Source organism: Drosophila gunungcola, chromosome 3R (genome assembly GCF_025200985.1).
Source record: "Drosophila gunungcola strain Sukarami chromosome 3R, Dgunungcola_SK_2, whole genome shotgun sequence".
NCBI classification, from domain to species: Eukaryota; Metazoa; Arthropoda; class Insecta; order Diptera; family Drosophilidae; genus Drosophila; species Drosophila gunungcola.
In genome coordinates, this window is record NC_069139.1 from 23923637 (window position 1) to 23948208 (window position 24572).

Below are 24572 nucleotides of genomic sequence, written 5' to 3' on the forward strand. Positions count from 1 at the left end.
ACATTCCACCGAGTTGTTTAATCTAAATCCTCTCGAAATCGCGAAATTTTTGCACACCAGTGCACTGGCATTTGCCCATTTGGCGGCAGCATTTGAATGGAAATTATTAAATTCGTTGGCGCTCATTTTGCTTAAATGTGTCTTTAATTGCTCTTTCGGAAGCGGAACCGTGGCGAAACGAAAGGAAGCGAAATGGAATCGAAACGAGCAAAGCCATGAAAAACTTTTATCCGGAGGGAGGGCGCTCACAAAGGACACTAAACAGTTGACAATTCCGTTTTGCTGGCACACGACTCAAATGTTCATATTGAATTAGTAAAATTGCATGCATTTTCGTTGTGCTTTTACCCTTGAATGCTGCGCTCTGTTGAACTAAATGAAATTAAACTAAAATGTGGTAAGACGACTAAGCTAAAAATTTAATTTAACAAAAGTTTCAAATTTATCACGTTCGGTATGCTTTTATTGAAACTGTAATTTCAAGGATATCTTTGGGCTTAAATATGAGCAAAAATAATAATAAAATAAGCTTAGTCACAAATTTTTAAATTACTATTATTTTGATTATTGTTTTAAAAGTCTTAGAATACTACACTTCAAAGCATTGTTCGTTTAAGTAATAAAGCTACTCTTGCTTTAAAGTAAAATATCTAATATCACTTTGATATATTATTTATTCGTGTTGTCTTTGACAACAAACAACCTTTCATAATCCTTCTAAACAAGAAAGTTCGCGTTGTCAAAGGCAGCTAAAAGCATCTTCAAGCTGCCTCGTTTAAAGCAAAAGTTTGTGTGTATGTGTGCGGCTGTTAAATAAATATTACACATACGCCCTGTGCGGCAGCAGCAAAAATAAGTTGATGGCAAGAGCCAGGCTGCCGATAATTCAGTGCGCGATACAATGGCGATGAAAATCGGAAGATATGGCATCATATCAGACCTTAAAAAATGAACCCCCTTTTTTGCGCGTTGAGAAGGGTAAATATTTTTGAGCTTTAATGGGAACTGGGGGGTGAACGGCTAAGGATGACGTAGGTGACTGTGTTCTTTTGGCTGGTCATTGTACTCGAATCGCTGGCCGCCCAATTTTTTAGCCTGGACCGCACAAATGCGACGTTATTATCATTGATGAAAGGACAGCCCGTCGAGCCGATTTTATGTTTATGACGCTCCTATGTGAATAAATTATGGCTTGTGCACCATTTCCTTTTTCTGCATACTGGCTGTTGTCATCAATTCGTACATAAATGTACATAAACATACATATACATATACATACATAGCCATATGATGCATATTTGGGAAAAACACTCATTTCCGGCGTTTCCCCGAAAGTATGAAACAAAATTTATATGTGACCTTGTCATTAACAGAGACAAGTCCGTAAAAGGGGCGTTTCCAAGGCACTCTAGATGTAACATCCTTTCGTATTTCATGCGAGATACGCTTTTTTTGTCCCATCATTACTTTCAGTTCCTATTTGCCGCTTGTTGCGTTTGCTGTTTCCAAGGACAAGCCGGCAATTCGATTTTCCCGGTTCCCCGCAGCTAAAAAAAACACTCTGAAAAAAAAGGTATAAACATTCTAAAAATATGTAAAGTTTATAGAAATATTTTTTAATAAAATTAAATATTCGTAGGAACTTTACATATTTTTTTAGAGTGCTTTTTTGAGCGGTCAGAGACAGGGAAAATCGAAATACGTGATTTTATTATATTTATGTAGCAATGGGACACATCTGTTTCTCTTGTAGCTAACTTAATTTAATCTAAGCTCTATTTAAATATGTGTTTATATTAAAACCATAAAATTTCTAATCGCTAAACGGTTTTGCATTGCACAGATTTCACAACGCATAATGTAAATAAGTTTTTTTTTTTAAATAAGCCAAATAAATTTACATGATCAATAACAGTGTGGATATTGGTAAGCTTCCGTTTCGGCAGGAGGTCGCTTCTTTTTATTTTAGTACATGCTGGCGTTTGCCAGAAAATCTTGAAATTTAAAGCACATCCTGCGATTGGCTTCGATTTCATGGCGCTTCGCATCGCTATAACTTTCAATAAGCGACATTTAGCGCTCCGGTGCGCAAAAAGCATTTGCGTAATTAATTAAGTCATCTGCTGGGTTTGTTTAGGGGCCATATCTGGAACATCGTGTGCGACCGCCAAATGCAATTCCCCATTTACGCCTGGCTTGGTTGCTTCGACAATTTGCGACGTGAATGCTAAATGAGAGGATACAAATTTGTGGCCCGAACACAGGCAGTAAACACTTGCCGAAAGTGTTTAAAGAAGTACCACCAAAATTACAGGCATTTAAATAAAATCCCCATTAATCAAGGACAAGACATTAACTCATCGTCTTGCAAGCCATAAAATATCAAATTTCCATCGGTACATTTCCATCAAAGTGTGTCGTAAAGTGTGTGGGTATAGGAAAATTTCTAGTAATTAACAAACTAGAAAGCCATTATCATGAGCGGTAAAACCCAATCCAGTTTTGGGACAAAACATATACAAATAAATCTTCCTCGGACTAAACGACCCCAAATGGTCTTTGCTGCCGAAGCACATTTTTGTCAGCGGCCCAAGCGTAGTTAATCAACTTTTTTGGCTGTATGGCTTGGAAAAATTCAATTGCTTTCTTTTTATTGTTGGCGTTTGTCATTCAGTCTTTATGTGGGCCTACCAGTTTGGGCCAAACTTTTCTGGCGCTGGCTTGGCTCCTTATTGATCGTGACCAGACATAAATTCATCAAATTTTGGCCAAAGAGGGTGACGTCAACAGATGCTACCAGATAGAAGACGAACAAAAGCAATTAGATTGAACGGCGCATTGACCATCTAGAAAGACTACACTCAACGTTTTTATCGCTTTAAATATACTTCAAATAATAAGAATATATATTATTAAAAATTTAAATCATTATAGCAATAATTATAATCTAAAAATAAAGAAAAGAGAAAAAAGACAAAAGTGTAATACTTATTTTCAAACATTTTACTAATATAATTGGACTTTTGGATTAAAATTTCATTAAATGTTACTTAAGTTCGAACAATATATCTTAGTGTAACAGATGCTGTAAATTTCCGCCGCAATTAGAAACCTTTGACTGGCAATTCTCAGAATATACAAAAATGGCTTTATTAAAATTCATGAATTTATTAACGGTCACCCCGCCTAGACCTTGACCCCGATTTCGCCCGGTGTAAAAACCTTGACGTTGCGATCGTTGACCTTATAGAGCACCTCCTTGCGTGTCTCCTCGCAGGCGTAGTTGCCCTCGTCCAGGACGCGTTCGATAAGGAGCTTGCCGTCCACCTCCCGAAACACGCCGCTCTTCAAGCGCAAAACCTGGATGCGCACCTGACCGAGCTTGGCCACGTTGTTATCCGTCAGCTGGTAGATGTCGCTGTTGCTGAGCTTGGTGATCACCGTCAGATTGTCCCGCTCCTTGGCGAGCGCAGCCAAGTCCTGGCAGAACTGCTGAACCTGCAGTTTGCTCGCGCCCAAATTAAACAATATGGACAGGTTATCAATCAAAACCGTGTACGAGTTTCGACTGGCATAGTTGCTCTCAACCTGGGCCCGAATGTCCTCCACCAGCTGGTCGGTTAATGTCTGGCCCTCGGATTGGCGTAGCCACTTGGAGGCCAATCCCTCGCCGGCCATGTCGCTCAGGACATCGATGACCCCGAGCGTTTTCCCCTGGAAAATATTTGTGTTGTAGCCCAATCGCATGCCAGCATTGAAATAGTGCTGGTAGTGATGCTGCAGACAGACGAGCAGGGTCCCAGCGTTCGAGATGCGTAACCTCTGGCCCAAAATGCAACTGATCAGGAAGCTGCCATCCACATTGGACTCCTCGCTAATGTGTACGAATCCTGGCAGTTTCTGCTCGTTGAGTCCACAGGCTAGCAGCACTGAGGTGGCCATTGTCTCGACTACGCGTGCGGATCTGTAATGGCATAAAACAAACAGCCATGAGTCAATTTGTAAATGTCATCTGCGGAGTTCAATTAAGTGCGCAGTATTTTGTTTTTTCGGGACGGGTCACGTGGCCGACCAGGCCGATGAGGTTAAAAACACTTGACTTGACCGGGGACCAACGGAATGAAATTTATTGACCAAAATCGGGGAGGGAAAATGAATAAGGAGAGAATTTTCATCTAGTCACTTCATCAGTGCCACCATTCAAGAAATTGTACTTAATAAACATAAAGTGTTAAAATATACCAAGCTATAATAAATGATAAATCATTAATATAAAGAAAATGTAATTGTTCTTTCTGTTTTATTTGCCATGGCACATTTGTTTTCTTAAACTAAAAGTGTTTTGTAAAACCTTTATGAATTAATGTCGTTGGTGCATAATGTAATTAAGAATACAGTTAAAGTGTTTAAAACACTGAAGCATTTTAAAAATGTAAATTTCAGTTATATATATATCGACAAAACATATTTTTTTTAAATATTTTTTTATATATTTTTTTTCTTTCATGCAAAAAATTTTAGTATAGATACAAATTACCCAGAAGTTACAAAAAAAAAAGTTTTGGCCCATGAGGGGATCGAACCCGCGACCTTCGCGTTATTAGCACGACGCTCTAACCAACTGAGCTAATGGGCCGTTGTGTGTGGCGCCGACAAACTGCCCATTTAAGCCCCAAAGCTCTAGAAAATTCCTTCTGATAAAAAAGCTCTTTTCTTATAAAGCTTTTGTAGGTTATTTTTAAAAAATAATTTATTTTGTGTTTAATCACAATTTAACACTAGGGATAAGGTTGCTAAAATAGCTGGGAGATACTAAAAGTGTTAATGGCACGACATGCAACACAAACGTGCACAAACATATGTATATAAATAAGAGTTAAGCATGCTGTTGGTAATAGTTGGTGAAAATATTTGCCAATTCATTGTCAAGATGAGTTCTTATCACGGCATTAGGCCTCATATCACGGCGACGATTGCTGGCTAGGCAACAGATTTTCCGCCTGGAAGCGTTTAGTATTTGCAGTGCAGGCAAACAAAAACATTCTAATTAAACCTTGACTCCGAAATGCATTACACAAACCATGAAAAGATCGAGCTTTGTTTGTAATGAACAATGAAACAAACTTTTAATTAGGCATAAAATAAATTATCGAAAATGAGGGGATTGGGAGACCCATGATTAATGTGTTTTGAGAGGCACATGCCCGGATTTTCTTCAAATTACATAAATGTTTCGGGGTGGAAAACTTAAGTCATTGCCACATGTTATGTTCATGATCATTCCATAATGACCGAATGGAAAATGAGGTAATGAATGGCAGCCTTGTATTAGAAAAGCTCGCAGTTACACCGTACACCCCATGTACAATGAGTTCTTATATGATACCATCATCTTAACACACATACGAACAAAGTTTGGAGAGCCAACGCATTGTCAATAAGAAGCTCTCACCAGTTTTGTTTGAAGTTGACTCTCGCCACGATCAGTGTACCGTTCGCCCGCCCACTTTCTCTCGCTCTCCCCGCTTCACAATCTCACTCTCTCGCTGTGTCGCCCAGCTGACCGCCACCGACTAACTAAGTCGATCCCGGCATCGGATCCCGGTGGCGGCCCAGTGCCAGAACACTTCCCACATGCCCGCCTTGACCAAGCGATAAAACAGACGCCGAGTCAAATCCAGACACTCAGAGAAAGTTTACAAAGGGAACTTACAACAAAAATTGTATGGGCCATGCAAACAATTTAATGTTAACATTTTTTTAATGCATTGTATTGTATTGTATCCAAACAGTTAATATATATATTTATAACTAAAAATGTAATATAAAAATACAATTCTGACGACCCTTAAATCGCAAGTCTGACTAATTACTAATTACTTGTTTGAATAATACCTTTTTTTTTTACTATGGTAAGTGCATGTGTATAGCACTTTGTGCTTAGCTTACGCAATAGTGAGTTATAATTTTAATAAGTGGCTGACAAAAATTATATTTATATTGATAACAAAATTAAACATCAACAGCTCACTTAAAAACATTATCTGAGATATATAAACATTTATAATTTTTATAGAAAGCACTGTTCTTAAACGCTGAATTTCAATAAATTTTAAGGGTGGGCTTAAGCCCGTAGTTTTTGCGAGTGTAGGGTCGGACTGTTTGCCGGCTGTTTTGAGGGAACTGGCGCGCTGTCAGCGGCGGCGATCAGTCCGCTTTCGGTGCTCAGGCGTTGCGTTTCGTTTGCCTCCAGCAGCAAAAAAAAAAATAATACCCCTGACCAATCCCATTCCCCAAAACCCAGACCAGTTTGTGTGGACAGCGATGCCGTGCTGAGGTCTCTCACTCGCTCTTTCTCTCTCTGGTTTTACCTCTATCGCGCTCTTTGGTGTGCCAAAAATTATAAACTTATTAAATAGTTTTCTTCGCGGAAAGCAGACAACCGACAGCACCAGGAAAAACAGCGGCAGCGATTCTTGTTCAAGGTAAATACGCCATCAGCTGTGGCAGCTTTTCCGCACCCAGTGTTCTTCATTTTGTTGCATTTGCAGTTCAGCAATTGCAAATGCAATTGCAGTGTCAGTTAATTTTTCTATTTGCAAGGCAAACATGTGGCTTCCAATCGGGCAAACACACTCGGAGATAGTGTGTCATGCGGATTACTGAATTATCACGCGATCTGTCGTGCTATTAAAAATGTTTTAGATAATCGGAATAAGGCCTCGCCAAAAAATCAGCTGTTCATTAGTTAATAAAATCCACTATCAACTTGACTGTTTTGGGGGCTCGATTAAAAGCGAAAACAATTTTTAGTATGCCATCTGATCATGTGATATTCGTTATTAATTCGACTTTGACCACTGCCACTCATTTTATATTCAGATAAAATTCAGCCAAAAAAAAAAAAACGAGAATGAAACAAAACCAGAAGAGAATGGTTTTTTTCTGCATATAATTTATGAAGCAATCACCGCACGTGGATGTTCCGAAACAGAAATAGTAATTAAATAAATAAATAAAAGCGGGCGGACCGAAAAAAAACAGAATATAACACATGCTGGCAATAATGTTGTGCACTAGATTTCCATCGACGGTAAACATGTTATCTATCTATAAACACGACCCGGTAACCGGGTCCAATCGGAGGTTGATAAGGCAGGGACATCGTACAAGGCCTATAAAGATTGTTTCTCCCGGGTTTCAGGTTTATAAAGGGCAGCAAAACAGTCGACAGAAAAAGCAATTGCTCTATTGGATATTAATTTTACACACACTAAATTCAAACCGAAGCCCTTTTGCCCTTGACTTTGGTCATAAACCTAGTAAACAATCCTCTTTTTCAAAAGTTAAAATTCAAACTCTTTTATTTACAATAAAAATTGAACGTAAGCGTTACAATAACCTCTTGGTTAAAATTAAATAACCTTAAAAAAACCAAAAGAAAAACTAATTTTTTGTAACAGATTTAAAAAGTTATTAAAAATCATGAATAATTCTTTACCATTAAAAAGTTGCAGTACTTAAATTACTTTAAGTCTTCTTCCAAAAAGAGTCGAGCCTAAACCATTCTGCCACCAAAATAATTAAGTTAGAGAAAGATTTTAATTTAAACACATTTTTACCACAATAATCAATAAAAAAAAATAAATATAGAAGAGAATTTTATTTTAAATCATAAATTTATTATTGCCATTAAAAATGGTTTGCTTTCCCGTTAAATATAATTAAAAATAGAGTCGAACTCTAACTCATAACTTAAAAAAATTCCTGCCACCAACATGTTAAGAAATTAAAAGTTATTGCGTTAACTCTTCTTTATTGATACTCTCTATTGCCAACACTCAAAGGGACTTTAAGTTAGAGAAGTTCGAGTATATATTAATATATATTATTCCATGTGTACTTAACATGAATTTTATAGAACTAGAAAATGGTTGGAATTATGAAAGTTCGACTATTAAGTAGTAGATCAGGAATCGGACGACTGCATCTCAATAGCAGAACATAAAAGGACTTATTAAATTCTTCTTAATTTGAACCATACAGGTAGATAAAGATCGGTCCAAAATTTCATAATTTTGAATATGGGTTTAAGATAAAAGTAAAGATAAAAGGATACAAAATGGATACTCATATTTTAAAAGTTAAACCCCATGCAGCTGAACTTTTCGATATGGTCATTTTTCAAAGAAGAGTATAGACAACTTTTTCATCTCTTGACTTTTCAATTGTGTTTTCATTCTAGTGGGGCGAATTCTTTGATTGTTATTTCACGCCATATATAAAACCATGGAACGATCTGCTGGCAATTAGTGCCAAATATCCAAAACAAAATGTAAACAGTACTCGAGACGCTTGAAAACAAATTTAATTTGCAATTCGCAGAAAGACGCTGCCCGGCAATGGCGACTTGTTGCGCAAGTTTGGGGGCCCTAATTATCGGGCCAATTACTCACTTGTAGATATGGCGGGCTGGCGGATTTCAAGAACACTTCTCTGGCGTCGAGGGCTTCACTTTTTCCGTTTAGTTTACGAAACAAATATATAAATTTGACATGAAAAACATGTTGTAGGTGCTAGTATGACCGTAAATCGAAACGATCAGCTGTTTGGCATGGCTGCCAACTCGAACGCTCAAAACGGTGCTGTTAAGCGCCGTACGAGCACTGTTAACGGCTAACAGAATGTATTTCAAGATGTAACGGCTTTAATTTGTACATGGACGTTGTGCTGGATGGGATTAAATCTCAAAGGTATAAATAATTTTTTTTTCCCTTAGCATATGAGGAAACTGAGTTTCTTTTGGCTTTAGTCAAATTTTAATGGGAAAAATTAAAAGTATTTACTTATACATAAAATCTCAATTCATTTACTGTTTATTGATTGTTTGAACGATTTCCGTTTTTGATAACTCTAGCGTTCTTTTCGGCATCGCCCTGAAAATAGGAGTTAAGTCTTAAATCAATTTCTTATATTTTGCAAATGGTTGCTCAATAATAACAATGAATTATATAATTTAAAAAATATGTGAAACCCCCATTTTAAATTTAAATATTTGGGCTACGCCCAAGATAACAGTTATCGCCTTTTAAACGGCGAAAGCTTTCAAGCTGAGCTTTCGCGCAACCGCCCAGCTGTTTTTACGGGTCCTCAAGTTCCGCCAGTTCCTTTAAGGCTTTCCGGCATGACATAACACAACAACACCCACTGAAAATGCCGCCCCTCGAAAGAGACACAATTTAGCCTCCGAACCACCTTTTATAGGTATAAGAAAGGTCTTAGTTTGAGTGTGTAAATAATGTGTTATTTTAACCACCTTCCAGTTAAGATTTTTATACCTGCGAGATGGAAAAACCCCAGAGGAAAGCGAGGTGGTTCTTCGGCGGATTGGCCAGCGTGGGAGCCGCCGTGGTGACCCACCCACTCGACCTCATCAAGGTCACGCTGCAGACGCAACAGGGACACCTGTCGGTGGCGCAGTTGATCCCGAAGCTCGCCCGCGAACAAGGAATCCTGGTCTTCTACAACGGCCTCTCCGCCTCGATGCTCCGCCAAATGACCTACTCCACGGCTCGATTCGGGGTCTACGAGGCTGGGAAGGATTACGTAAAGACGGACACCTTTGCCGGCAAGGTAGCGTTAGCCGGAGCCTCCGGCCTCGTCGGTGGCATCGTGGGCACTCCGGCGGACATGGTCAACGTGCGCATGCAGAACGACGTGAAGCTGCCCGTGGAGCAGCGACGGAAGTAAGTATTAAGTGCGGCTTTGGATTCAGTAAAATGACAAAAAACCATTATCAAAACCTGTACAATATTTATAAAATTTTATTTATATAATATATATATATATATATATATATGTTTTAACTTCAGATTTGAAGAAAATTACCCTTTCTCACTATATATATATATATATATATATATATATATAATATTATAATATTATTATTTAATATAATATCAAATAATGTAATAATATTTAATATAGATTTTTGTTTAAACAATATTTCGATTTTTTAGTTAATAAATCTTAGTGAGAAAGGGTAATTTTCTTCAAATCTGAAGTTAAAACATTGTCTTGAGTGATTCAAATGGAAATAATTTTACAAAGAATGCGAATATTTTAATTTTTCAATTAAATATAATATATTTTATAATGTAGACATTTAGAGATTTTAAATTTACACTTCGTTTAACCATATGGAAATTATTTTACTAAGCATGCGGTTGTAATAAGGTCTTGCTTAAACATAATAGACTTTCTAATATTAATAATATAAGTGATCGTTTTTAAATGTCCACTTCGTTTTACCATATGGAGAGTACTTAAATCAGGATTTGAAGTCATCAAACTGCATATGATGTTATGTCTTTCTAATATAATGTATTATGTATAATTGATCATATTTTTACTAGGCAGTTTTTATGTTAAATCGAGTACAATTTATCTTCAATCACTTACGTTTTTTCAATTTTTAGCTACAAGAACGCCGTCGATGGATTGTTTAGGGTGTACCGCCAGGAGGGCTTCGCGCGGCTTTTCTCCGGCGCCACTACAGCGACGGCCCGTGGAATCCTGATGACCATCGGTCAGATTGCTTTCTACGATCAGACGAAGATCTATTTGCTGGCCACGCCGTATTTCCACGACAACCTGATCACGCACTTCACCGCCTCCCTGGTGGCCGGAACGATAGCCACCACCCTGACCCAACCGCTGGATGTCCTAAAAACACGATCGATGAATGCCAAGCCAGGCGAGTACGCTGGCCTATGGGATGTGGTGAAGCACACGGCCAAATTGGGACCTCTCGGTTTCTTCAAGGGCTATGTGCCGGCCTTTGTGCGGCTGGGTCCTCACACGATCATCACTTTCGTGTTCCTCGAGCAACTGCGTCTCAACTTTGGCACCACACCAAGCTAGCCGGGATCGTTATCGACTTCCTAAATAGGCAATAATTCTCCCATGGCTGGCTGGCAGATTTCCTTGAGCAATGCTAACATTCCAGCTGCAATTCGTTCACCACAGTACCGAACATAACTTAGCTTTAGCCAGGTATAATTCTTATCCAAGATGCTTTTATGTTAGCAAAATATTAAGTGTTAACGTTTCATGCCCGCTACCTTAAACGTGTTAATTTTTATAGTCTTTAGGACATGATATTTTTGTAACAAGGTCTTCAACATTTTTTCAAACCTAATTAATAACTGTTTTCAAAATATTAAAAATTGAAGTGTACCTCGAAATGTACGATACACTATGAGTAGAAATATAATATATAAACCTTAAAGAGATTGCAATTAAATATAGATTGGCTTTAAATATAATTGATATTTTCAAAACATACATATATGTATGAATATTTTTAAATATTTGTTGACAAAAGTATGATAACTATTTTATTTAGGAAAGCAATATTCCCAGGATTTAAAACAGACCTTCAGTTATTAGAAAGAGCAATTGTAAAAAATGAAAGGGCATTGAAGATTGTTTAGATCTACCCTCTTTAATGTGGGCGTGAAAGGTTTAAGTTGAGCTCATTCGTACTTCATCGTCATTGCCGTGCTGTTAGCAATTAACTCTAATTTGTTACCAATGGCTGAGCATCTGCTTGTTGTTGCTTTATGTGTTAAGACTGCCATGCAATAATTAAATAAAACAAAACCCAAACGGATTGCACTTCGGTATCAATTACACCACATCTGGGGATATCCGCAGCAAGTTCGTTTCCGGTACTAGCTGCAATTTGTTACCCCATGCAGGTTCTTAAAAACCCTCGACAGCCGACGATCGAGCATCAGTCGCCCAACCGTCGAAATGGGGATCTCTTCCGGTCCAGTTCAGCAGCTGGTTCTGCTGGGAGCCATCCTTCTGGCCATCAATCTATTCGGGATTCAAGCAAGAAAGCTAAAGATCCATAAGTTGGAGAAGGGTATCGAAGAGACCGAGTATCTGCACAGCCACCTGCGCATCGCTGAGTTTAAGGAAAATGTCCTTCAAGTCAGTGGAGAACTCAAACTGTATTCGCCCATGGACAACAGTTGGACGGTATTAAAATAAAGTCTTCAATTTCCTTGTGCCCTCAAGAGATGGAGAATATGCCGAATATGCCTCCACTAAATTCCTCCTGAACACTTACCATTTACAGATCCGCTTTAGGGTCTATCGAGCTCCAGAGGAGGATGGGGAGTTCGAAAAGATAATGGACCTAAACGAACTGCACGTTTGCGACACCATGAAGTCCTATTACAAGGATTTCTTTTACGAGCAGCTCAAGGAGTACTCGAATGCCCCTCACCCTTCCACCTGTCCTGTGCCGCCAGATCACTACATCCTGGAAGACTATCCGCTGGATGTCCATCTGCTGAAGAAGCTCATGACGCCGGGGTACTATCGAACCAATTTTAAACTTTCAAAGGGCCATGCCGCTGTGTTATCATATACGGCGGAGCTGGAAATAGAATAAGGTGTCCAGAAGTTGCTAAATGTTCAATTTATTGTGGAAAAAATAAATTGTAGAACCTAATCTGCTTCAAGTCCTCACTGGATTAAACAAATGAAATAGGCAAAATGCTCACCAAACAAGACTGGTAGTAAGGACTCATTTTACTGTTAATGAAAAGGTTTTTTAACTTTTCCATACACATCATTGAAATCTTTACAATAAAGACTCAAGAGCTCGACACAAACTGGAAGCTGCTACCCGCCAGAAAGCCAAGAAGATGAGGTGGCTCCTTCGCCCAAACAGTGGACTTTCATTAACAGCAAAAGCACCGATTTTCAAGGCTATACTAATTCCCAATCTTTCCTGGGGCATACACTTTTGGGGCACTGCCTGTAACACTTCCATAATACTTATTCAGTCTTGCCAAGCCAAAATTTTAAGACACATAATAAACGCCCCATTACTTTACACGAACAACGACCATCTTTCGAGATTTAAAAATAAAGAAGACTTAAAAGTCTACAGCCATCTGACACTGGATTCTTAGACGACACGCTTGTGGGAGACTCATATGTACAAGACACATGGACCGCCACACCTTGTTAGGACCCTACTTTTTGTAAATTACTGATGTTTTTTTTTTACTTTTGTGAAAGTGAATAGCACACAACTCTGTTGCCGCCAGGGAATTACCAACTGGACGAGTATCCTTATGACTTCTTTCTGCTGAAGAGGCTAATGTCGCCGCAGCACTATCGAATGATTTTGCAACTAGACCACGGTTTCTCTACGATATTATCACTTATAGTGGTCCTATGAACCCGAAATTTTGGTATATGTTCAATTTATTGCGGAAGGAAATAAACCTATTCGTAGGACTTCATCTGCTTCAGGACCTCGTCGTACACGTATTTCCTAGCCTCAGTGCCCCAAATGAAGTCCAGATGGGCCCACTTCTCGAAGGGCACCAGATAATCCAGTGCCATGTTGGGCAGTGAGTCCCTCAACTTGCGGACATCGCTCACATCACACATCCAGTCATTGGCTCCGTAGTACAATAGAACGGGGGCCTTGGCGTTCTTCAGCAAGTAATCCGGGGGGCTCACGCTGCCGTATTCGTAGGGATTACGCAGAGCCGTATAGTCGAACTTGCGGAACTTCTTGGAGTTGTATTCCTGGCAGAAGTGCAGGTTTTGGTTCACGGACGCGCCAGCCGGAGATGTGGCCTTGATGTGTTCAAGCAGGTCCTGAATAGTTGAAGAAACAAGTTTAGTTTTGGATAGTCATTGGAATTCTATGGTCAAGTCAGAAAAAACACTCGTTTTGATCAAATTCGGTTCTTGGTAAGAATACTTGACGTGTTCGCATTCAGTTTCCGTTTTTAATATCAACTTTAGATTATTCAATGGTAATAATGATAATTTGTTGACCTATAAATATCAAACTGATACTGGCATTTTTTTTAAGTAAATATTGTTTTTCAAAACGAAAAAAAACGGAACTAAAAAAACATCTGATTCTGTACTTATTCTCAAATAAAATGAAAAAAAAAATAATAATGTTACATTTTTTTCAGTTAAAAAATGCTCTATAGCATCTAATTTTTTAGAGTTCATAAGTTAAAATATATGTAGTCGCCCAGTTTACAACCAAGTTTCCATATACTCACATAGTCGAGTTGCTCGGAATCGTAGCCTCCAATCAGGAAAATCTCGTTAGCGCACATTTCGGCGAACGGAGAAGTGGCCTGGCACATCTCGATGCCCATGTCCTGCTTGAACTTGTTGCTGGGCATGAAACTCCATGGATCCGCACAGCTCCACAATGGCATTGGGCTGGCCCAAAATGGGGGCAAAGGCACGGGTCAGGGGGCTCTTCATGTTGCCCATAAAGGCGGCAGGTCCCAGCAGATGGGCGGACTTGATCTTGTCGTTGTACTCGGGTCTCTCGGACACCATGACCAGGTAGACAGTGGTTCCCTGCGAGTGGCCCACATATTGCACCTGCTTCTGGCCCGTCTGCTTCAGTACGTAATCAATCATCGCCGGGACGTCGTAGATGCCAATCTCGTTCCAGCTGAAGTTCCAGAAGAGCTGCCAGTAGGTGGGCCAGTATTTGTGCGCCTTGGAGTAGGTGTTGCCTCGGGCATTGCCCATCCACACATCGTAGCCGGCATCGGCCAGCATGTAGGCCAGGGATCTCTCCGGACCCATGAGCACCCAATCGGAGGAGGAGCTCAGCATTCCGTGCATGAGGAAGGCCACCGGACGGTTAGGAGTGTCTCCCGTTTTGGGGGAGTATGGGATGCGGTGCATGGTCAGGATGTAGCTGTCGCTGGTGGTCACCACGTGACGCTCCATAGGATAGCCATCGTCCTCAATGCGCTCTCCCTTTAAAACAAGTAATTAAAATAAATTTGAAAAAAAAAATATGGAGATGATTCAAAACAATTTAAATTATACTCCCAAATGGTTTATACTTACGCAATCGGAAATTGGCCGTTTGCCGGCCAAAACCACGCCCAATCCGACCAGTAATATGGTAACTTTTAACATTCCTCCTCTCATCGCTCAACTGTGGTCCGAGTGTTTTGGGATTTCGGCTTTTATAGCCCGTCTACCATTATCAATATTGTGATAGGCACACGCCATCAGATTTATTGGCAAGCGCGTTCACAGACCCCAAGAAATCAGAGAAATATATAATAGAGATAGATACTGATTAAAATCGCGGGAACCTAATTTACAATCTAAAAAATCCCGTGTCCCCGCACAAACGAAACTTCTGATTATCGTTTTCCAATTATTTTAGTACCGGGTAATCGAACTAAGTTCGAAAGTTTATGCGTTTTTTGGTTTTGTTTAAAATCATTGAGCGCTTTGAATATTTAGGGCAGAAGCTTACGTCATTCATTTCAGTATTTTTCTAAAAAAAAAAACTAATTTGAGATATGGTCTGATTTGGATTATTTAAATAGATAAATTAAAAACAGGTTATCCGTTTTCCGTTGTTTTTGTTAGTATTTGATTGGCGAAATTACCTCACAATGATTTAAAAACCAAATCCTGTTTGTCTTTCAGTTTTTAAATTATTACAAATCATCAAATTTATATTAATAATACAATTCTTTTTAAGATTTCTGCCCACAAAGTTACAGAAAATAACCATTATTCGAACTCGATCCTTGCAAACCTGTTAAACAATAGTTCCTTTTTTACATATGTATATACAGCAAACTTAAATCTGCCCAATTAATGCAAAAGCACTGACAATTTTCTTGGAATCACAATGAGGGTACAAAAGGGTTCATTATTCTTAATAAGCCATATCATTTTTACTAATATTTTCAAATACGTAATTGGCAAGAGATAATTGTTAAAAATAGAAAGTGCGATTGCCAATGAAAACAATAAAATGGCTGAGCTTTCGCCAGCAACATGTTGCAAAAGTTCTTAAATTTTGGACCTTATTTTCTTTATATTTTTAATTTAGCACTTCAGCTGCACCTAATAGTTGGGTCACCAAATCAGGGCAATTATGATATCGATTTATAGAGGCCACATATGATTGGTCTGCGTGTGGTCTGCAACACACGTATCTCTTTGCCGGCTGCCCCTGACGACGTGGCCACAACATTTCCACTTTAGCCCGAAGGGATGTGGCCATGTCGCACTTGCCACATATGATAGTTGAAGTCATAAATCAGGCACGAGTGGATCAACTTTTTAAGGGACATCCAAAATGAAGCACCAACAAATTACGGTTGACTATTGGACCATGTTAAAGACGTCCGGAATGTGCCTGCTTCTGGCACTCTGCGGATTTGTACTCCTCAAGTAAGTTTATGTATTCACAGCATGAACACAATTTTGAAACAAGTGTCTTCAGTAAATCTTAACATATCTAACCTTTCCTAAAACCATTTTCTAATAGAGTAATTTAAGTCAAGTTAACTGTTTAGATCGTAGCTAAAAAGAAAAACAATAAATTTAAATTTAATACATTTTGAAACCCAGCTTTAACTTCGCTTGGAACCCTCTAACACCCCATAATAATGCGCATATTTATTTTAGAATGGTTCAGACCATATTCTGGCTTCCCGCTCATCTGAAGAAAAACCAACAACGTCTTGAGGAAATGGCCAAGCTTTATGCCAAGGATATGGGCGATGATGAGCGGGCCGAGATCGAAAAACTCTTCAATAGTAAGGAGCCGTTGACAGAAGAACGCATTAGCCAATTGCTCGACAAAGCAGATCCATCCGAGCCCAAAAAGGAGCAGTAGTTTAAATAAATTGATTTTCCACATAGTTTGTATATATATATATATATATATATATATATATTTATGTATATTGAGTGTATAATCGATAATTTCTTGATACAGGTTCTAGTTCTTATTTGCATATCGTATATGTAACTCGCAAAACAATCAATCATTTAACCAATCCATCAATAATGCATGAAACGCTTAATTATTCGGGGGAGAACATATAGAGTAATAACTATTTACGACAGTCGCTCGTCTGTGGAGCGGTTATAGCCATATTTTCTACTGATATAGGCGGACTCAGAGCCCTTTCCTGCTTCAATCGGTCGTCCGTGGCGGCCCATCGATTTTGCCAGCGACCCAACCTCAACCTCTCATTGTATCTAACTAACAAACTCATATCAAATATAAGCAAGTGTGCCAATTCGTATGCATACCGTGGACATACACATATAGGTAATCTATTTTAATTTTAAAAGCTCAAAGGGGCGCAAGTCTCTCTCATCAGTTTTGTTTGGTTTTGGTTTTGGTTATTAATTTTTGGTTTGGTTCGGTTACTTTGGGTTGGTTTTTTATTTTTTGATTTTCTTATCGTACCGTAAGAGTAAATGGTTGCCTTTTTTTCTGCCTAACCAAAAATATCACGAGAGTATTTTGCTATATTACACGTAGGCTAATCCGTTAACCAATGTGGAAGGTGCCAATCGATCGGGTGAACTAAGGGCCGAGTTGAATCAAAGTTCCGAGAGAGCGCCTCCCCAGAGTAGCGCCGATCCGTGGGTATATGCCATTTAGCTGATGCGGATTATGCGTGTTAACGTATATATATAGGGTTTGTATTAATCTGATAGCCGCCAATAGGGCTCTATTGGCTGGGGGTATGCATTGGAAGCCTGTAGAACGGGTTGGCCAGATTAACCCGCGCCGCCGGCAGCAACTCCGGATGTTCGGTCAGCGTGTCCGACAATGCGCTAAGCAGGACTCCTAGAATAATAAAAAATTCAAAATTAATTTAAAACATTTTTTAAGGCTTTAAAATTGATCAAATGATGTGGATTAAAGCGACAGTTAAGCAGGATTAAAGAAACATGTAGTTGGGAATCATAAGAACCATCAGAACCTAAATGACGTACAAAATTGTCATAGAAACTTAATAGTTGTTACATAAATTGTAAACTATTGTGCATCAAAAGTTTCTCAATAAGATGAGTTTTAAAATAATACCACGAGAGCTACAAAAAAAAACTTATGAGGCTTGTAAATGAAGGTTTTAGACTCTCCGGTGTTGAAATGAAACTAAAAAGTATAGTGGCTATATTATTTAGTATTGAATTAATTATTATACTTTGATACTGTCTGTAGTTTATTTTCAAGACACACTTTTTAAAACTAAACTTTCCATTTTTTTGGGTGTACCACATAGAAATGTTCTTTTAAAATTAACAGCAATAAAAAAATGGAAACATTTTGCTCTTTAAATTATAAAGTGTGTATATTTTCGTCGATATCGGAGAGCAACAAAAATTGGTTTTAAAAAGACTGCAACATTAAAATCCTTGATACTCTCTTTGTTTTTAAAAAGCTAACGAATTTTCTGATCACGACTTATAAGTTTAGGGGATAACAAACTCACTCAGAACTTTCTTCTGCAAGTCGATGGGTATAACTCCCATATTACCCTCGCGTTCTAGGAATTCGGTCAGCTTTTGAAGCTCCATTTGAGCCTCATCAGACCCATGGGATAGCGACTGGGCAAACATGACCTGGAAATGGTATGCCATAGATTAAAATGTATTAAAAGTTGTATATAATTCAACAATTACCTTTGCCAGCTTGTAGAGGATCTCCTCCAGAGAGTATTCGTTGTACAAGTACTCCACAATTTTAGCCCGACCTTCATCATAATCATTTAAGTCTGTGAATTTACAAAATCTAGTTGTAGCTTTTTGCAATTGTTTTGCTAATGATAAAGAATGTTTCAATTTATTTGGGACATTCCCACCTTGCTGTGCCTCGCTGTCCAGAACCTTGAGCTTGTTCCAGAAGGTGAAACTATCGAAGCTCTTCGCGGGCAGGACTCCTGCTCCTCTGGCGTTCCCGGATTCGAAACCGGATTCGTGCACTTCTGGGAATGGCTTTTCTGTGGTTGTGCTTGTTGTTGTCGTGGTGGTTGTTGTGGATGTAGTTGGTGGAGTGGTATTTGGGGGGCTGTGGCGCTTTAATTGATTCTGGCGCACCTCCTCTGGGAAGATTCGATTGGCATAGGATCGCTGCAGAAACTCTATTCCCATTCGAATGTCCTGCAGGAACTTTAGAGCGTTCTCCCTGGTAATCTACAAAAGCGTTTATATTGATTAAGTAAATATGACATTTCACATAAACGCTTCGAATTTCTAGCCCTGGAGCAATTTTTGTATTCAGCGAAATTAGCCGAAGTTTGTACACCCTTGCTGTAATTGTATATAATCTTAACGAAAACAAATCATAAAATATCGAAGTAGTGCTAACATGGCCTAATTGGTTCTTAAGGTACTTCAAAAAACAGTCCTGATTTTTTAAATATTTTTACTGTAGTTTAAAATATGGGAAACATTTAATTTAGATACTATACCGGAGGTTATCTAAAAATAACACGAACGGTTTCTATTGGTCATTATATTTTCATCAAAGTGTGATAGTATTACTGATACCATTAAGCATCAACATGAAATGTAAACAATATAATTACGCAAATCTTATGCTTTTTTACTAGCGGAATTGATGTTTAAAAATAAATGGCAAGCAGAGTTTATATTTCACAATAATATAGCAACATTTCTAGTCATTCATGAAAGCACGTAAAGAACGCTATCAAGCTAACTTATTAATGAAAACAATTTACATGGGAGTTGCATCAAAATATTGCATTATTTCTAAGTCTTATAAAACTTGCCAAACAAAATTTGATAAGATAACTCATTGAACAACAGTCTAGCGAAATTATTGAGCGAGCGGAATATAAAAGCTTTCACCACAAGCAGTGGGTATTCAGTTCGCCTTGAACAGCCAAACAGAGAAGTTCTCTAAATCAAATCAAAAATATAAAATACTAATTATAAACAAAGTAAATCAGTTGAAAATGGAAACTGTAAAAGAAGACAATCGAAAATCCAATGAACACCATGGTCTTTATTGGCGTTTGCCTGTTAGACATCAACGGGATCATCATGAAAATCAACACCATCATCATCATGAACACCAACGATCATTTGGTTGCCATCACCTCCACGGACCGCCAAAATGCCACCAATACTTCGGACCTCCACTCATTAAGACCCATGGTTTTAGTCATTATTACTACGAGGCTATGAAAGACTAAGTATAATGATGAAATGGAACCCAGAAAATTAACGCTTGTGATGAAAACGACGCCGAATAAATAAATGTATTGTTGAATACGCCCCACGATAAAATAAACTGATTGGATCTCTTTTACAAGAATATCTCTTGTAACAAAAACGTATTTTGTAATAAAAAAATATAAATAAATACAAAATTAAAATCATACTGTTTTAGCATACTTCAATCAAAAGTTGTCTGTATAACCTATCATGTTTTAAAATACCACTTACCACCTTTCCCTCAACCAGTTCTTCAACAGCTTTTACCACAGCCGTCTCATCTCCAGTCCAGAAAATGTACTGAGCCATGTCGAACGAGGAGTACTGACCATTTGGACTGCGTAGCAGGTTCTTGGCGGCCTGAAAAAATAGATTGTAAGGAAAGGTGTAATAATTGTCTTCAGCAATTATTATAATCAGTGTCTTCTAGAGAAAATGGTCAGACTTTGGCCAATTCTATGAATTTTGATTTCAGGGTTATTAGGTACAAATAATCTTTAAATTTAAAAATATTATTTATGAAACCAATTTATTTTTCAATTTTTCCAAATGTTTTGTGGTTTATCAAAGAAATATCGGATTATAGTCATAAATTTCGTAGTGTTGCTAAATTTGCCTTTAGATGTCACCAATTTTTTGCCAATTCTCAAAGTATTTTGTTTTGATTTTAAGTTTTGCCAATTAGTTGATTTCTTGAGATTTGTTATGCAACCATCTGTGAATTATTTGTGATTGTTTATAAGAACCTTGCCGTGATCTTGGGCGTGCTGGATCTTCGCTCCGTGGTTCGGGCCACCACGTCGAAGACAATGTCTCCAATGGTCTCTTTGTTCGGTTCGTGATGGGTTTGTTTCGGTTTGGGCGGACTCAGAGCGGTCAGTTCGGTTTCGGCCACTTCGCCGGCAGGATCCTCCGCCTCGGCTGGTTCTCCGGCCACATCTGGGGCGGCTGCCTCCTCTGTCTCGGTTCCATCTTCCTTAGCCTCCGTTTCGGCTGGTGGCTGGGCATCCTCTTGTGGCTCGGGCTCAGCTGGAGGAGCTGCCGTCGTGGTCGTGGTGGTTGATGTGGTTGTGGTACTTGTGGTTGTGGTCGTTGGCAACACCTCCGGATTTTGGCCAAAAGCTAGACGAGCCGCCCCGTAAAATGCCTGTTGATTTTTGGGTGGTTTCGTAGATATACACTTGGATTTGGCAAAAGAGGAGTTTGGAGTTTACCAACCGGTCTAAGGGAGGATTGACGAGGGGATTTGGGGAGGGGCACTTACCTTGGCATGGGCCGTCGGCTCCACCACGGGTTTGATTTGGGTCTTGGGCTCCTCCAGCTGTGACCTCTCACCCTCTTCTTTGGAGGTGGCCGTGGTCGTGGTGGCCGAGGTGCTCGTAGTGGTAGTGGTCGAAATCAAAGGCGTCGCCACTTCCAACTGCCTCTCCAAGTCGGGCAGAATATTCGCATTTGGATTTTGGCCAGGCTCAGGAGCAGCAGCCACCTCCTCGACACTTTCCTTGGTGGTTGTGGTGGTGCGGGCGGTGCTTCCGTCGTGCTGCCGCTTGGCCACCACCGTTCCCGGTTCATTCCGCAGCTGGTCCAGTTCACTCACGTCGTCCTCGATTTGGGGGAAAACAGTATCACTGCTGCTACGCTTGGAAGGATCTGATTGGGAATGTGGTAAATTATCCACCAACTCGAATAATAACTTGGATTTTTGGTTAAAAGCTGCTGCGGATTTGTGGGAAACATTTATTCGCTAAAATCAAATGTGTCAATAGTCCTTGTACATCTACAATTAGCTTACAAAATTTAGAAGACAAATTTTGTGGAATCATTTTTTAGAAACTGTAAATGTATATTTAGTTGTATATCTCGAGTCCTGCTAAATTGAGTTCGGGCCTTAACAATTTATTTTACTAGAAAAATATTGTTTTAAAGCTTTCTCATTTTCAAAAATTGGAAAAAAAAAATGCCACATAGAAAAATACAATCAGAAAAAAAATGATTTGTATTGTTCGTATCCGAAGATCTTAAAATGACTCCATTAACAAAATGTAAGTGCCCGTTTTTTTATTATAACATTTTTTATACTATACAATTTGTTTTTCATCATGCAGCTACCCAATATGTTCGCGCTATACTCGATTAAATTCAAATCCTACCTTTGTGTTAAAAACAATTGCAACAAGATCAGCTGAACTTCGTTATTTTAAGGATAATAAAATATAGTTAAATTTATCGAAAATTCTTTTCTGAATTATTAAAATAAATTGCAGTTAAGGTCTAGCTGAATAATCACAAACTTAGTAATTAATCAGCTCAAGCAATTTAATTTTATTTACGTCTGCAAGGGCATACGAACTTCGGCTTGCATGTATCTTCAACTTAGCCGGTGTAAATGCAAATTAGCTCTCAGAGGGAAATATGAAGATGAAGACGGGGTCAAAAGTGGAAGAGGGTGGCGGAAAAGTACTCACTGTAGATGTAGGGCAATAAAGCCGGATATGCCTGGGCCATGCAGATGCTGGCCAAAAGGAGGATGGCCAACAGATTCCGTTCCGCCATGTTGCTTAAGCCAAAAACTGAAAGTGACACACGACGTATTTCAGTTGATTAGCAGCCAAGATTCGATTACACCAAACGCACACACACACACACTCAGAAACACAAAGGGAACATAAAAGGAAGCGCAAAAACAAGCACAAACAACTTGGACTCACACAAATAAAGAGAGAGAGAGAGAGAAAGAGAGGGAGGGAGGAACACGCACATATATACATATGCAAATCACGCTAAAAATAACACAAGAAATCGATAAGACAACAACAAAACAGGCACAGTAAAGCAGTGGAAAATAATACGAACGCCAAGAAGCAGGCAACACAAAGTTACATGCCAACTTTGATGCGAATTGAATTGCTGGCCTCTGCCTCCTACACACACACACACACTCACACACACAGACAGAGGATATAGTGCAAATTGGCCGCATGAGCGAATTATCGATGCATTCGGGGAACACTTAAGCACGTTTGGGAATCCATCGAATTTAAGTGCCACCGGGGAAAAACTCAAGTATCTGCACTTGCCCCTTATACACCCACACACACACATATGCACAAAACAATGCAGTTTATCGAACAAATAAGACTCGCTGTCAAGGAAGTATCCGAAGAACTATGTACATTTTTCGTATATTATAAATCTCGGATCTAACAATCGACAAAACTTAAACAACGAAAACTTAGATTTACCTCTTTGATTTACAGTGATGGGAAAAAGAAAACGCGTCTGCTGCGTTTGAGGAAAGAAAGTATTCTAAGCCGAACACCGTTAGAAAACGGTGGCCACATAACAAAAAGCTCTCTCGCACTCTCTCCTGCCGTAAAAAGCTACGAAAGCTTTTCTTAAAATAAGCGAAGGATTGCGTTGTTATTTTGAATTATTTTCTTAACCCATTTGTAATTTTTAAGAAATTTAGGTAACTTCTATTTAAATCATTAATTATAATAAAAATAAAAAAAATAACAGAAAGGAAGCAAACCTTAACGAGCCGAAGTTTATATACCCTTGCAGCTTTGCAAATATTCCGACTCAGGGTCGGAGATGTCTCCTTCACTGCGTTGCAAACTTCTGACTGAAATTGTAATACCCGCTACAAGGGTATAAAAATCACATGGTCTTTAAAACAGCGAATCTTGACACAAAAATAAATGTGTAAAACTATTAGTAGTACACATAGTATAGTATAAACAAGAAAGGAAGCAAACTTCGGCAAGCCGAAGTTCATATACCCTTGCAGATATTGCAAAAATTAAATGTTCTTGAAAATATTAAAATTATGATTGACTTGCGTGTATGAACATTGAAGCTATTTGAAGCTTATTAGTTCCTATGGCAGCAATATAATATCGTTTTTCGATATTAATAAAATTAAAAGCGTAATTCAGAACTGTCAAATTATTAATTAATCACAAAGAATTTAAAAAAAAAATTGCAAAATAAAAAAGTTAAATTAAAAAAAAAAAAATTTTATATTTTCAATGTTTCCATGGGATCTTTACGTTCTAATCGTCCGATTTTGATGAAATTAAAAACGTAATTGTGAAATATTAAACCATTACTATATCTCGAAGAACTAATAAAAAAATGAATAAACACCAAAGTTATAATTTTTTTTTATTTATTTCTCCGATTGTTCCTATGAAAGCTATATGCTATAGTCGTCCGATTCGGCTCGATCCGACTTATATACTACCTGCAATAGAAAGGCAACTTTTGGGAAAGTTTCATGCAGATAGCTTTAGAACTGAGAGACTAGTTTGCGAAGAAACGGACGGACAGACGGACATGGCCAGATCGACTCTCCTAGTGATACTGATCAAGAACATACATACTTTATAGGGTCGGAGATGTCTCCTTCACTGCGTTGCAAACTTCTGACTGAAATTATAATACCCTCTGCAAGAGTATAAAAATACTTCACATTC

The 24572-nt window shown here is 38.6% G+C and overlaps 6 protein-coding genes and 1 non-coding gene across 11 annotated transcripts; 3 read left to right on the forward strand and 4 right to left on the reverse strand.

Annotated features, from left to right (window-relative positions):
* Positions 1-2988: 2988 nt before the first annotated feature.
* LOC128255223 (uncharacterized) lies at positions 2989-8617 on the reverse strand. 2 transcript variants are annotated; one of them, XM_052984807.1, is made up of 2 exons: positions 8457-8617; positions 2989-3964 (listed from the first exon to the last, which is right to left on the reverse strand). In XM_052984807.1, the coding sequence occupies exon 2, from the start codon at positions 3940-3942 to the stop codon at positions 3187-3189; it is 756 nt and encodes a 251-aa protein (XP_052840767.1). In that variant the 5' UTR covers positions 3943-3964; positions 8457-8617; the 3' UTR covers positions 2989-3186. The 2 variants fall into 2 exon arrangements, with proteins under 2 accessions (XP_052840767.1, XP_052840773.1); XM_052984813.1 differs by lacking the exon at positions 8457-8617 and adding an exon at positions 5453-5602.
* On the reverse strand, positions 4563-4636 carry Trnai-aau (transfer RNA isoleucine (anticodon AAU)). Its single transcript has one exon. It is a non-coding gene; the product is annotated as a tRNA-Ile (tRNA).
* Positions 6199-11674, forward strand: LOC128255208 (mitochondrial dicarboxylate carrier). 2 transcript variants are annotated; one of them, XM_052984785.1, is made up of 3 exons: positions 6199-6485; positions 9324-9746; positions 10479-11674. In XM_052984785.1, exons 2-3 carry the CDS (start codon positions 9346-9348, stop codon positions 10921-10923), a joined length of 846 nt encoding a protein of 281 aa, XP_052840745.1. In that variant the 5' UTR covers positions 6199-6485; positions 9324-9345; the 3' UTR covers positions 10924-11674. The 2 variants fall into 2 exon arrangements, with proteins under 2 accessions (XP_052840745.1, XP_052840754.1); XM_052984794.1 differs by lacking the exon at positions 6199-6485 and adding an exon at positions 9110-9264.
* A 135-nt stretch (positions 11675-11809) lies between these two features.
* Positions 11810-12524, forward strand: LOC128255243 (uncharacterized). Its single transcript, XM_052984814.1, has 2 exons — positions 11810-12048; positions 12149-12524. The coding sequence occupies exons 1-2, from the start codon at positions 11818-11820 to the stop codon at positions 12464-12466; spliced, it is 549 nt and encodes a 182-aa protein (XP_052840774.1). The 5' UTR covers positions 11810-11817; the 3' UTR covers positions 12467-12524.
* A 748-nt stretch (positions 12525-13272) lies between these two features.
* LOC128255171 (lipase 3) lies at positions 13273-15046 on the reverse strand. The gene is given in 4 exon segments (XM_052984721.1): positions 13273-13692; positions 14115-14243; positions 14245-14835; positions 14929-15046. Coding segments are annotated over 4 exon segments (1185 nt in total). The 5' UTR covers positions 15013-15046; the 3' UTR covers positions 13273-13311.
* Positions 15047-16088: 1042 nt separating this feature from the next.
* LOC128255275 (uncharacterized) lies at positions 16089-16790 on the forward strand. Its single transcript, XM_052984816.1, has 2 exons — positions 16089-16281; positions 16519-16790. The coding sequence occupies exons 1-2, from the start codon at positions 16187-16189 to the stop codon at positions 16727-16729; spliced, it is 306 nt and encodes a 101-aa protein (XP_052840776.1). The 5' UTR covers positions 16089-16186; the 3' UTR covers positions 16730-16790.
* Position 16791: 1 nt separating this feature from the next.
* On the reverse strand, positions 16792-23424 carry LOC128255137 (mucin-5AC). Of its 3 annotated transcripts, none has more exons than XM_052984682.1 (9): positions 23337-23424; positions 22560-22664; positions 21359-21744; positions 20842-21241; positions 20326-20456; positions 18717-19047; positions 18538-18629; positions 18348-18477; positions 16792-17698 (listed from the first exon to the last, which is right to left on the reverse strand). In XM_052984682.1, the coding sequence occupies exons 2-9, from the start codon at positions 22645-22647 to the stop codon at positions 17580-17582; spliced, it is 1677 nt and encodes a 558-aa protein (XP_052840642.1). In that variant the 5' UTR covers positions 22648-22664; positions 23337-23424; the 3' UTR covers positions 16792-17579. The 3 variants fall into 3 exon arrangements, with proteins under 3 accessions (XP_052840642.1, XP_052840633.1, XP_052840651.1); XM_052984673.1 differs by having other exon boundaries at positions 20842-21274; XM_052984691.1 differs by lacking the exon at positions 20842-21241 and having other exon boundaries at positions 20326-20454.
* Between the last annotated feature and the right edge of the window lie 1148 nt (positions 23425-24572).